Here is a 14,009-nt window from a genome sequence, read left to right as displayed (position 1 = left end):
CAGAATGTGCAGAGATATAAATGAATAAAATACAAGCTATATTTAACTTTTCCCCCATACACCTATTGTTATCATATGGCGGTTGCTGGTCCTCAGGGGGCGGCGGTGTGCGGGGTCCCACGGTCAGGGCGCATCCCCCAGGCTTGTTGTCCGGTTGCTGAGGGCACGGGTGCCTGGCCAGCGTGGTGCTGGTGGTGCACGGCGCCCTGCGTGCACGCACTTGTGAGTGCAGCTGCCATGCACAAGCTCCCTTTCATTGTGATCTGTTGGGAATGGGCTGTCTCCCTCTCTCCGCCCCTGGGCGGAGGGTTTTGTTTAAAGGTCTGGCAGGCACTTGCAGTCCCTGACACTTATTGGTTTTCCTCAGTGTGCTAGCTAGTCTGCCTCTGTAGGTGTCTTGCCTCTTTCAGCTTGGCTGCTATAGTTACTACTATCTGCCAGGTTTTTCCATCTGCCTCGGTTCTGATTAGTTTGTTCGCATTGGTTGCTTTTCATCTGCCTTTTCTGTCAGTATTCTACCCTTCCATCAGGTACGTCAGCATCCCTTCTCGTTCCCAATGAGAGTAGGGACCGCCGCCCAGTTGCCCGCCTGGGGTTAGCCAGGAGTGGAGGCAAGCAGGCAGGGAAAGGAGTTGTGGGTGAGATCTAGGGCAACCTGGGCTGGCGTATCAAGGGTACTATACCGTAACACCTATATATAAATCTGCTCAGCTCATCCTGCTCTATAATATTCGGCCTGTAGTTTGGACAGTGTGTTCGAGCTGACAGATTTCCTTAAAACTAATTGCCACATTTTAGGCTCTTTACATCTGGTACAGGGTAAAATCAAGAAATGAATCACACACTGACGGATATTTGTTCTCACCAAACAGGATGTAGATAAAAAAAAGCTTGTATTAGAATGCAAACACCACTCTTGATTCTGGAGTGTGTCTGATATTGGGGAGTATCTGGTATTGCAGGTGAGACCCATTCATTGATCTACAATACCAGACACAACCCATAGACCATAGTGGGTTCTTACAGGAAGAAAAGAGCTATTTGTTTCTCTCAAACAACTCTTAAGTATAATGAAAGGGGTTGTCTCGGGACCCTTTTCTATGAGCCTAAGAAATTACACTGACTCAAATGACCACTTAGAAGCAGCCAGTGGAAAATATCTGGATACGCTCGGTTTTTTTTTTTGCCTGGAGCTACTCCTGCCGAGAGCGGCTTATCGCCACAGAAGGTCGAGCTGAAAGGAGTTGTCTCTAATTACCCTTTAAGGCAGTGGTCCCCAATCAAATTGACTGTTTATAAATAGACAATAGTGGAACTTCCCTTTTAGATGATCTAATTACGTCTACAAGCTGACTATTGATTGGTTTGTCTGGTGACCTCACAGTTCCCTTTATGCAGCAATGATTGTGATTAGTCAATACCATCATTAATGCTCAAGCCTTTCAACGCATTTACAGACCGGAAAATGCTTTAGACTCATTTGTTCCAAAATAAAATTGAAAAACACCATGGGACTAAAAAGCTGAAAATACTTCCTTTAACTGCGTTCTGCTCTATGAATACTTGTATTTTGTAATATAACATTGATGACAAATAATAAATAATGTTTAAAAGTATAATGTTACTAGAGATGAACGAGCGTACTCGGAAAAGCACTACTCGCTACAGTAATTTGCTTTATCCGAGTATCGCTGTGCTCGTCCCTGAAGATTCGGGTGCCGCTGTGGCTGACAGGTGAGTCGCAGCGGGGAGCAGGAGAGAGGGAGAGAAAGATCTTACCTCCGTTCCTCCCCGCTCTCCCCTGCAGCTCCCCGCTCCGTGCCGGCACCTGAATCTTCAGACCCGAGCACAGCGATACTCGGATAAAGCAAATTACTTGAGCGAGTAGTGCTTTTCCGAGTACGCTCGCTCATCTCTAAATGTTACTGATGGCTGTTAAGGTCCATATACACGGCTGTATTACAACATTGTTTTGTACAGTTGCAATCAAAATAATGCAACCCCCTTTGCAAATTGGGTTTATTTCGCTAAATTTGAAAACGTTCAGCTGTTTGTAAAACAAAAAAATGAAAAGAAACAATTTAAATAGTTCAACACAACTAATATAACAAGTGCCTTTTCCAGGTTCAACACAAAATGCCAATGTTAATGATTCCTGAGGAATCATAAGCCCATTCCTCATGGGCAATGGCTTCCGGTTTACTAATATTCTTGGGTTTGTATGTTACTCCCATTCTGGCCATAACTCTAGGAGCCTTTCCTCAGCAACCTTTTCTATTACTCTTTGATTCAGTCCAGTTCACTTCAAGCAAATCCCCATGCTGTTCACCAACGCTTTTCAGGTCAACAACTCTATCATTCATCTCCTCCAAACAGCTGTAGCCTCTTCTGGGTATGAGACTAGCACGACTCAACGCCTTTGGCTCCATCCTATGCTGATGTGCCTCACAGACCCAACAGATGTTCAAGAAATGATCAATACTAGGTTAACCAACGCACTCAGCCACGCCACCCCATCAACAACCCACATAGAGTTCTATAGGGTAACCACTTGGGCTAGAACTCCTCCAGCCCACTACACTTAGGTGGCAGCATTTCTATTAGGTCAGCTCAACATTTGCTCCTTGACTTTCTAGGCCTTTATCAGTGAATTCAGGGTGACAGTTATTGCCCATGGGTCTCTCAAAACTGTACCAGGTGACCCTGTATGCATGAGTTTTGCAGGCTTCTCATCACACATATTCCAGCTTCTCAGCCCATCACAAAAGACAAACCATTCTGGCCAATCAGTCCAACACTACCACAATGAACAAACCTATTTTGGCCTCCAGTTTACAGATTTTAAAGAAAAGATTTAGAGAGAAGAATTATTTGAAGAATTTGATTGAACATGCATATGAGAGAATTATGAAAGAGGAAGAGATAAAAGAGAAAAAAGAGGGAGAAGATGAAAAAACTAGGATTAGGAACAAGAATAGAAAGAAAGAAAAAAGTAAAAAATGGATTGTCATTCGTCACGAAATACAGCGATCATTTTCTTAAGGGGTTTTTGAATCTCTATCATGGTGTCCTTTTTGAGTTCTATATATTGATCTCTATCTAGTAAAATTCTCTTACACTTGTTGTATTTTTTTATGTCCATGATGACAATACCCCCCCTCCCCCTTTATCAGCTTTTTCAATCACTAGCTCTTCTTTTCTGTTAATTCTTTCAATGTCATCTGCTGTAATTTGGTCAAATTTGATTTCCTGTTCTTATTCTTCATTTGCAAGGTCACTAAATAAAAGGAAAATTGAGCTGTGAAACAAAATGGGTGGTATGTCTGCTAGAATGCCCTTGTGGCATAAAGTATGTAGGGAATACAAAAAATGCTCTGAGGACTCAGATTGCGAATTATAAATTTAATATTAAAAGTACATTTTTAAAAGACAGTGTGTCCTGACATTATGCTGAAACCCACAATTGCACTAGTGAAGGTCTCAGGGTTACTCCGCTAGAATGTATCTCATCCCACTCCATTAACCAGCTGAGGAGAATGGAATTGGTTTGGATCTACCAGCTAAGAACATTGATCCGGAGTTTAAATTAAGTTTTGGAAAAAATATAACAGATGATAAAAATGCAGCCAGCATGAATAGAGTGTCTTCATTATGGGATATTAAACCTTCGGTTTTGTATTTTAACAAACCACAATCAAATCCAGATCCTATCCTTTTAATGACCAGCCCATAGTGTTTTTACGTCCTGCCTAAGTGGGCTTTAATATCCGAGGTCGTAAAAACATGCATCCTCTGGGGATTAAAGCCCTGTGGGCTCTGGACATAACATCTCCATGCTGCCAGCTCCTGGAGGTAGGCAACAACCTAGAGCTGTCATGAGAGGCCGCAGGAAACTTCCCCTGCATCCGCAAATCGCGTGACCGGGGCCGAAAAATCGCCCGAAAAAACTGCTCCTAGCCGCGTTTCAATAGAAACGGGCCGGAGCTGTCCAGCGCATTGAATTCAATGGAGCCGGCAATACAGCCGGCTCCATTGAAAGCAATGCGCTGCAGGTGATCTCACAATGAATTGTCAGGAAGGGCTTAAATATATAAGCCCTTCCCTGCAATTCATCCAGAAATGTGTAAAAAAAAAATATATATATATATATATATACTTTCCTTGTCCCGGCAGACGGAGTTCAGCGCGGCCGGCAGTTCTCCTGAACTGCTCAGAGAATGAGCTGCCTCTGATTGGTCACAGCCTGACCAATCAGAGGCAGCTCTCACTCACACCCATTCATGAATTCATGAATGGGTGTGAGTGAGAGCTGCCCCTGATTGGTCCCTGCGCTGAGCCAATCAGAGGCAGCACTCACTCACCCATTCATGAATTCATGAATGGGTGTGAGTGAGAGCTGCCTCTGATTGGTCAGGCTGTGATCAATCAGAGGCAGTTCATTCAGCAGGCGGGGATTTTAAATCCCCAGCTGCTGAATACTAGAGAGCAGTTCAGGAGAACTGCCGGCCGGCCGCACTGAACTCCGTCTGCCGGGACAAGGTGAGTATATATTTTTTTTTAATTTTTACACATTTCTGGATGAATTGCAGGGAAGGGCTTATATATTTAAGCCCTTCCCAACAATTCATCCCGCGCTCGCCGGCAGCCCATTGCTTTCAATGGAGCCAGCTGTATTGCCGGCTCCATTGAATTCAATGGGCAAACATCGTTCTTCTCTGCCACAGCTGTTACAGCTGTGGCAGAGGAGAATGATTTGTCTACTATATGTTCTCATTGGGGTCGGCGCTGCTGCCGCCGGCCCCATTGAGCGCATATAGAGAAGAGAACAGGAATTGCAGATCGCAGATAGGTGCGATCTGCGATTTCTGTTGTATAATTTATCAGACGAGCGCATAAAAAGGGCTCATGTGTCCGATACCATTGCAAAGCAATGGTTTTATAAAATCGCCAGACGCATGCGCAAATCGCGCGAAAAAACGCCCGTCTGACTAAGCCCTAAATATAATTACAATTTGAAGTGATCCTTCACATATTTAGGTATTATTGGGATCTTATGATGAACTGCACCCTCACCTGCTACATTTTTTTGTGGTGGTGGTGAAGAAAATTTTAGTTTGTTCAAGGGAAAACACAGGCAAATCTAAATGTTTTTTGACATACTGGGGCACATTTACTATTGAGAATTTGATAGTTTTCAGGCACTAATTATTCCAAAAAATCTAACATTTATGATGCATTTTTGACACTTTTGAACACTTTTTCAAACATGTCTGACAAAGGGGTGTGGCCTAAATACACCAAAAATTTAGTTCAATTTGTGGTGTAAACTACACCGACTAATAAGTGGTAAAACGTTAGTCTACACAGTCTAAACATTTAGCAGAATTCTTATCCAGCACAGCTACTGTGATAAATCAGGTACATTTAAAGACTCTGTAGTCTAAACTTGCACTGTCTAATAGCATCAGAAAATCCACCCCATTGTCTTTGGCTATGGCATGTACATTATATAAATGGATATAAATATATAAGACAAACAAATATTAAAATCCATAATCTTGATATTTTCTCTTACAGATTTATTTTTCATACAATGACAATCATCAAAGACGGCAGGCTCTTTCAATTCATATTATTGCTGATTGGTTCTGGAGTCCTCTACGAAATCATCTACCAAAAGAGCTATGCTCCCTACTTGTCCTTTATCCTCACAAAAATCCAAGGTCAAGAGTCCTTAAATGAAAGTATATTTGTAACTCAAGGAAAACATGCATTTACCTCAAAGAAGACAACCGAACACAAAAAAGTTAATAAAAAAACACTAGAGGACATCCTAAACCATGACAATGGCATCATATTTCTGGAGACTACTGATACAATGCAACCACAACCTTTGGTTTTGTGTGCTATTGAGTCAGCAGCACGTGTCTATCAAGATAGGCCGGTAGTCTTCTTCATGAAAGGATTCAGAGATGTCGATTTAGAAGATAATGAGAAACATACAAGATATTTTCCAACCCTTTCCTCTAGGGAGAACATCTATATTTTCCCCTTGGTAATGGATGAGATTTTGAAGGGCACACCACTTCATTCATGGTATAACAAGGTATCAATGCGCTGGACGAATGCCAAAAAGAACATCTTTATTTCATTTTTTTAACTTAATACATTTAAAATCGTCTAACATTTCTATTACCAAGCTCTGAGTCCCCTACTTTAGCTAACTTGACAGGGTTATCCCGTCCAAAAAATGTATTGCCTTTCCACAGGGATTCCTAGGGATCACAAGAATAATGCACTCCCAAGTCCTCTGGGTGAATGGACTAGCAGTGCATATGTGTTTCCACAGCTCCATTCACTGTCTATGGATATAGTCAAGTAATGTGCTTAATCATCTTCCGGAGTCCTAAAGAAGTGCATGGAATGGAAGTCATGCATGTAGACTTCTTTCTCCTGGAAGACTTGGGCGTGCGCCATTCTCATGATCCCTAGAGATCCTGGCAGTCAGAATACCAGTGACACATGGTAAATGTGGATATGTAAAAAAATGCTTTTTAGTAAACTAACCCCTTTAAATTGCAGCTGTATGAGCATCCCCTAGTGGCAGCCAAAATTTTAGCATTAACTCAATTGATCCATCAAAAGGTCAATGTTATATCTGCAAATTTAAAAAGCTCCAGCCCCCCATTCCTCCAAAAAAACAACTATAATTAAAAGTAATAAAAAGTAGGTTTATTAGTAACATTATCATAGGGGTGAACAATCTTTTCTGGTCTGAGGGCAACATTGTCATACTGGACATCTTCCAAAAACCGCAATACAACTTAAAAGGGTATTTCTATTAGAGACCTTTATGGCATAGCAGAAGCATATGCTTAAATGTCTGATAGGAGCAGCTTTCACTTCCAAGACTCCCACTAACTCTATCTGGAGAATGGGAAGTCACTTCTCTGCCAATCAGCCCTCCAGACAGAAGGGGACCACCAATGCTGCTCTCTTCAGTGTAGATTATAGGTGTTGTAATATCGTAGTGTTTTTTCACTCCCATAAACTACAATAGAGAGATATGCATACATAGACACAATCTAAATTGTTAAAATACAATCTATTGAAGGGTGGCCCAGTGCTAATATTTATATTTGTGTTGTATTTGTAGAGTAATCCCGAGAAAGAAAGGTACTGGATCCACACTCTTGCCGACAGTTGTAGGTTGGCACTTATCTGGAAATATGGTGGATTGTATATGGACACAGACATCATCACTCTTCGGCCTGTCCCATGTAAGAACTTTCTAGCAGGTCAGCATTCTAAGTATTCTAGCAATGGCATCTTTGGATTTTCTTCCAATCATAATTTTACTTGGGCATGTATGGAAAGTTTTGTTCAGAACTATGATGGTGGAGTGTGGGGATCTCAAGGACCCACTCTCTTTACCCGTATTTTAAAACAATTGTGTGATCTACCTGATTTTGAAGACATAAAAGATATCAGTTGTGAAAACATTTCTTTCTTACACCCACGACGGTTTTATCCTATTGGCTATGGAGGTTGGACACAGTTTTACGAGGTTTGGGACACATTTCCAACTTTCAATGACTCTTACGCTGTCCACTTATGGAACTACATGAACCAGAAAGAGCGCAGAACTATGGTTCCTGGTAGTAATACATTGGTGGATCATCTCTACAAAAACCATTGTCCTTCGACATATAAAGCAATTCAAAGAAATGAAAGCCTTTATCTATAGTCACAGGGTAACTGTGGAATTTGTGATGGTTAAAAGGTTTTTCTAGGCAATTTCTATTCATTACCTATCCTCAAGAGATAGGGCCTCCTATTACATTTCTGGCACTGTTACGTCTTCCAACAACAAAACTAAGGAATTCAAACAGAACTCAGATGGCATAGACAGAACTAAAACGGCATATACAGAACTTAGATGGCATTGCAGAACACAGGAACTCAGACAGAATATGAACACTGAGAAACAGACTTCACACTCACCAAAACGAACTATGGCAGAACACTGAAATAGTAAAATAGACTTCACAGTCAGACTTTATTATTTGCCAACAGACACAAATGGAACCACAGGACACAGAGACAAACTACATACTCACAGACAGGCATAAGCCAAAGCCTGCCAAGTGCACAAAACACTCACCTGCATACCTAGCCAGATGGAATAACTATAGCATGTACGAGGTATTCATACATATTTTGGCCAAGATATTTAAGCCCGCCAGCGCACTTCAAGGGTCCTTATTGTTTCGTGGATCTCTACTCTAACGTGACAACTAAACCCAGGAAACCTGCTCACATGCAGGGCAATCATCCCAACAGGGACACCCCTGCCCTGGAAGTTAGGGATCTACCTCGTCCTAGATGATAAAGAATCCACAGCAAGACACAGTTCACACTACACAAAAGGCAAACTGCACAGTCACGCAAGAACATGACACTGATTACATCTTATCACACACTGAACATGCCCACCCAAAACCTATGTCTGGCCACATGCGCAGAAATGCAAGAACATGACACTGTTCACACTGAACATACTGAAAGCTGCACAGAGCATCTGGAACATAACACTGTTCACACTGAACATACTGAACAAACAAGGAAAGGACAGCAGCCACTAGCAGAGGAGCTGGTATATATAAGCAGCAGACCCAGAGAATTGGCTGGCTGGAGCAATCCACAGCCAGCTCAATCAACCCTACCAAATATTATATCATTGAAAGACTAGTCTGCACCAAACTGATTTTATGCAACAGCTGGGTACTCCGGTTTCCTCCCACACTCTACAGACATACTAATATGTGAACTTAGTGCTCATTCACACAGGTGTCTGCAACTTTGATCCATGAAAAAAAGCGTTAAATGTTGAATGTGTTTTAATGCATATGCACGGTTTGTCACACATGCAAAAAAAAATTAAGGGTGATTTCACACAGGCAATAAAATTACACGATTTTCGCGCGATGCGACACTTAGTTAAAACGCAGAATTATAAAACAAATGATTTTCAATGGTTTCCTTTACATTTGTGATGTTTTCACTTATGCGATGTGGATTGAAAAAAATCACAGCATGCCATATCTTTCTGCGTTTTGCGTCGTCCTGCTTCCTCTGTACAATCCATGCCAGCAATGCAAGGGTAAAGCCTGGTTTAGGGATCACCTTGTGCTCCGAGTGGGGGATGCAGAAGACAAGCGGGGCCGTGTCAGGGAGAGTTAGTCCCAAGCTGAAGACCGCAGGACCAATCTTATCAGGATGCCTATCCTGCTTCTAAGCAGGGCCCCTCCCATTCCGCTGTTTAGCCTAGGGCGAGATTTCCCATCTAACGTTGCCTGCTTGGTGTCATCTGTCCTCGCTTGTACTAGGTGTATCTTAGCACCGTTCTTGCTCATAGGTCAGTCTGTTTCACCATGTCTTGCTCGAGTACCTCTGTCCACCGGGGTCAGCTGCCAACCATGACGGTTCTGGTCCAAAACCAAGCTGGTAAGTTGGCACAGTGGACACACACCTTTTTTATCTTCCATGTTTCCTTATGGAGCTTCCTTTTTAGCACATCGCAAAGCACAAACTTGTGATTGTCAAGAAAAAGCATTATTCTTCTCAAAAATCGCAGGAACAAAGAAGCGATTTTGCCGCGATTTTCACAGGCAAAATAACGATTGCCCATGTGAAACTAGCTTAAGGGTGGCTTCACATGAGCGTATGCACAAATACGCTCCCCTCAGTGTGACGTATTATGCATGAACGAGGTTAATATACGTGCTTGTCTGCTCATAGAACTGTATTTTTGCGCATGTTGGGCCAGGTCACATGCACGCTACAAACTGCTTTTGTGGAATAAAAGGCTATTTAGCCTAATGAGGTCCGGATGCGTTCTTTTCCGAACAGTTTTGTGCAATATTTCATGTATCCGCTTGTATATTTGTGCATCTCCCATAAACGTCTATGGGAGCCTTTGGCTACACAATATGCAGAATAATAGAGCAGGTCCTTTTTTTTCTTCCACGCATGAAAAACCTGTTAAATGAGAGCAAATCCAATTAAATCACTATTATCTGTATTTTGCACGCGTATATTTTGCGCATGCAAAAACATGTGCAAATACGATCAGGGGAAGAAGCCTTAAGGCTAGAGATGAGCGAGCGTACTCGCTAAGGCAAACTACTCGAGCGAGTAGAGCCTTATGCGAGTACCTGCCCGCTCGTCTCTAAAGATTCGGGTGTTGGCGGGGGGCGGGGATTGGCGGGGGAGAGCAGGGAGGAAAGGGAGGGAGATCTCTCTCTCACTCTCACCCCCGCACCCCCCTGCTCACTCCCGCAACTCACCGCTCTCCCCCGCTGGCACCTGAATCTTTTGAGACGAGCGGGCAGGTACTTGCATAAGGCACTACTTTCTCAAGTAGTTTGCCTTAGCGAGTATGCTCGCTCATCTCTACTTAAGGCCCGATTAATGTAATATTTTTTACCCACAGTTTCCTGGCAATATACATTATTACGCAATCCTACTGACTGCAATACGAAAATAAGACATGCTGTGCTGTTTTACATGAGTAAATACATGTGTAAAAATGCACATCCGAATATACCAAGGCAAATCAATGGTGTATTATGCTCTCCATATTATCTGTATTTCTATCCCTACGGACAAAAAAAGGGTGCTGTGAGTAGGTCCTTAGACTGCAAGCCCAAATGGGGATAATATCAAGTGATGTACAGCGCTGCGGAATATGCATTTGAAATATAAATATGCAAAATAGATAAATACATAATGTATGTGCATATTGCAATTAATAAATTACCATATGTGTACCTATATAAAATGAATTTTAATAACAATAGAGCATAATAAATTAATAATAATAATAATCTTTATTTATATAGCACCAACATATCCCACAGCGCCTACAAAACAGGGGAGAACAGATACTTAAAACAAAGACAAAAAAAACACGGTTACATGTGATAATCAATTGATGGAGACAGTAGGGGTGAGGGTCCTGCTCCAACGAGCTTACATACTACAAGTAATGGGGTGATACAGAAGGTAAAGACATAAGCTGTGTGGTGGCTGAATCGGTATGACTGCAGGCGGTAGTTGGTTGCGGCTGGCAGGGATTGCAGTCAGCAGGACGGGAGCATGTTATCAGACGGAGTACAGGGGTTTAGGATATATGGTACAGTAATACAACATATTGTAAAATAATACATTTTCATAAACCTAATATGTTTAAAAAGTTTGAGTAATGCTTCAAATATGTTCTAAAGCTTCATTTAGACTCCTAGATATTAAAATCTCAAGTTGATAAATCTAACACTTTTCCCTAATACATATTTTTATGGAATTTGCCTCGGGGTATCTTGTCACTGGGCATTATGCGAATACAGGATGGCTGTTTTACTGTGTTTAGCCAAGTGCCAGCGCACTCTGTGTTTGAGACAACCATTAATAATGTTAGGGGACTTTCACACGGTGCAGACTATTCCACCACAGTGTTACGAAATATGACATCCCTGAACTCCGAACCAAAATCCGAATTTGATGTGGAATTGCTGGCAGAATTCTGTTATTTTAAATTCTGCCTTAAAATCCGCACGTTTGTAGTGAGGATTTAGGTGCTGAATATTCTACAGGGAGGCATTTTCCAGATATGCTGTTGCAGAATATACTGTCCTGTGTGAAAGGTCTCTAAGGTGAATTTCACAGGGGCAAATTTGATATGGGGCCATGAAACTCGTCCTTCTGTCGCACTTGGGAATGTGCGATGTCCCGCGGATGCGAAGCGTTATTGTAACAATAGCGAGAAACATCGCACTCACGTGCACCTCACACACCGTGTAATAAAAAAATATATACTCACCTCCCCACCTCTCTAGCTGCTTGATCTCCCCGCCTGCTGCAAAAACTTCACTACACTGCCGGGAGATCAAGTGGCTAGACATGCCTGAGCCCGACAGCAGTGGAGAGGTGAGTATATATTTTTTTATTTTTTACACAAGCCAAGGATGATTTTCAAGGAAGGGCTTATGATTAAAGCCCTTCACGAAAATCACTGTAGAGGTTGCTGGCAGCCCATTGCTTTCAATGGGGCCACAGGCAGCAGCAACGGCCCCATTGAAGGCAGTGGACACATAACTGCATTCACCCATGTTTTGGCACGTCTGTGGACGCACGGATTTGTGCACACATACGTGCGCGCAAATGCACGCTCGTCTAAACAAGGCCTAAGGAGAAATTATTTTTTCACTGCTGGGAGTTCCAGAAAATGTGGAAGGATTGTATCCAAGAGAATTCTTTGAGACATGACTGAAATCAACTATTGGGGAAGATATCTTGTCAGCTTTCTTTGGCGTGGAAAGGGCTCAGAGTTGCTGCTAAACTACTTCTGCCGGGTGCCACACCAAGAACTGTTTGGATTATAAAAGAGTTAATGATGTACAGTCATCATGTAGCTTTCTTTCCAGATACTTCAATAGATATACAGAAAAAAATGGAATGCAGTTTCATGATAAGAGAAAGGTATATGGTTTACAGCTTCCTTATGCTATTTTGCATCCTGCACAGCCGAGAGTAGTGATGCAGGCAACGACTTTTTTCTTTTAGAATTCCAAGGATGCTGCCTCCTGGATTAATAAAAATGAACTATTTATATTACAGTAAAAAGTAGTCCTTTTTATTAGTGGATTACTGGTAGAGTATTGGACAGCCTGAAATGAGATTATTTGTTACATAGGTGGGAGGTTGTTGGGTACTGCTCCTTAGTATTAGTGACATTACTAGGATGTTGGGATTTTGTTTTGACCATTATCACTATATCTAAAATCTTAGGGGATATGGGTATGTGTGTATGGGATTGGGTGTGGCAGGGTGTTTTTTTTTGGTTTGTCTGTTTTTGTCTTCACTTTTCTCTCTTTCTCCTCCTCTACCATGAAATGTAGCTGGAATTTTAAATTATATGTGTAAAACATAAATATTGAATGTCATTTATCATGATTTAAGTGGTTAATATAATAAAAGATGTGCTGTTTTTTAATCTATTCAACAATTTCAACCTGCTATTCTTTGTCTATTAGAAACACATTTAACAAAAAAAAATGTACACTTGCTTCACGATTCTGTATGGGCACATTCTTTTCATTCTGTGTACTTGTTTTTTTGCCTGGAGTAAGTTTACTGATTCATAAAAATATCTCTTTTAAGTGTGAGTTATCTTTTACAAATTCTATGAGGATATTTCTTTGTCTTAAATGTATTATTGCACAAAATTATTTTCTTTTTGGTGGCAATATATATCCACCCTCCATATTCCAGCGAGTGTATTAGGCTTGTGATAGAGTTGCGGCTATTTTCCTCACTTTTCCTACATTAATTGTGGGCTATTTTAATAATTGTCTGGATCCCTGTTTGAATAGATTCAATAAAAATCATATAGTGGCTTCTCCTTCCTCAACTGCTTTTGCATGTTTATTAATGAAATTAGGTTTATATTATTTGTTGAGATTGGGAAATCCAGACTTTTGAAAATACTCTTGTTTTTCCAGTTCACATAATACACTTTCAAGAATATATCTCCTGAGAGGTACTCCATCTATCCTTCCATATATTCATAAAGTGTAATATTTGAGAGGTGTGCCAAAGATAAGTGTCTTTTTATGAAGTTGAAGATCTCTGAGGAAGAAGAGGCAGGGGGTAATTTTTTTGTCTTCTAATTAAAGGGGTTGTCTCGAGGAAGCAGTGAATTTTTTTTTTTGCCCAGTCCCCCTAATTAAGCAAACATTACTAAGCCCCCCTGTAAATGACTTTTCTAGCTGGTTTGTACTTACAGTTCCAGCGTTTCAGCAACTTATAAAAAGTTTCCCCAAGATGGCCGCCGGCTCTTTTCCCGTCGCTTGCTGTAGTCCGACGTGCACGCTCCCAAGACGCTACCAGCTGTGTCTCCCTGACAACCAGACGCCCCGCAGCCGCCGACCGGACCCCGTTATTGAACG

At 41.6% G+C, this 14,009-nt stretch overlaps 1 protein-coding gene across 1 annotated transcript; it reads left to right on the top strand.

The window, feature by feature from the left end:
• The first annotated feature begins 5,632 nt into the window (after window positions 1-5,632).
• LOC136610031 (alpha-1,4-N-acetylglucosaminyltransferase-like) lies at window positions 5,633-7,747 on the top strand. The gene is made up of 3 exons (XM_066589304.1): window positions 5,633-5,705; window positions 5,772-6,106; window positions 7,157-7,747. Exons 2-3 carry the CDS (start codon window positions 5,879-5,881, stop codon window positions 7,745-7,747), a joined length of 819 nt encoding a protein of 272 aa, XP_066445401.1. The 5' UTR covers window positions 5,633-5,705; window positions 5,772-5,878.
• The last annotated feature ends 6,262 nt before the right edge of the window (window positions 7,748-14,009 follow it).

This window comes from Eleutherodactylus coqui, chromosome 1, assembly GCF_035609145.1.
Source record: "Eleutherodactylus coqui strain aEleCoq1 chromosome 1, aEleCoq1.hap1, whole genome shotgun sequence".
In the NCBI taxonomy this organism is placed as follows: Eukaryota; Metazoa; Chordata; class Amphibia; order Anura; family Eleutherodactylidae; genus Eleutherodactylus; species Eleutherodactylus coqui.
The sequence above is the reverse complement of the archived record's forward strand: the minus strand, read 5'-3'. Positions and strand labels throughout refer to the sequence as shown.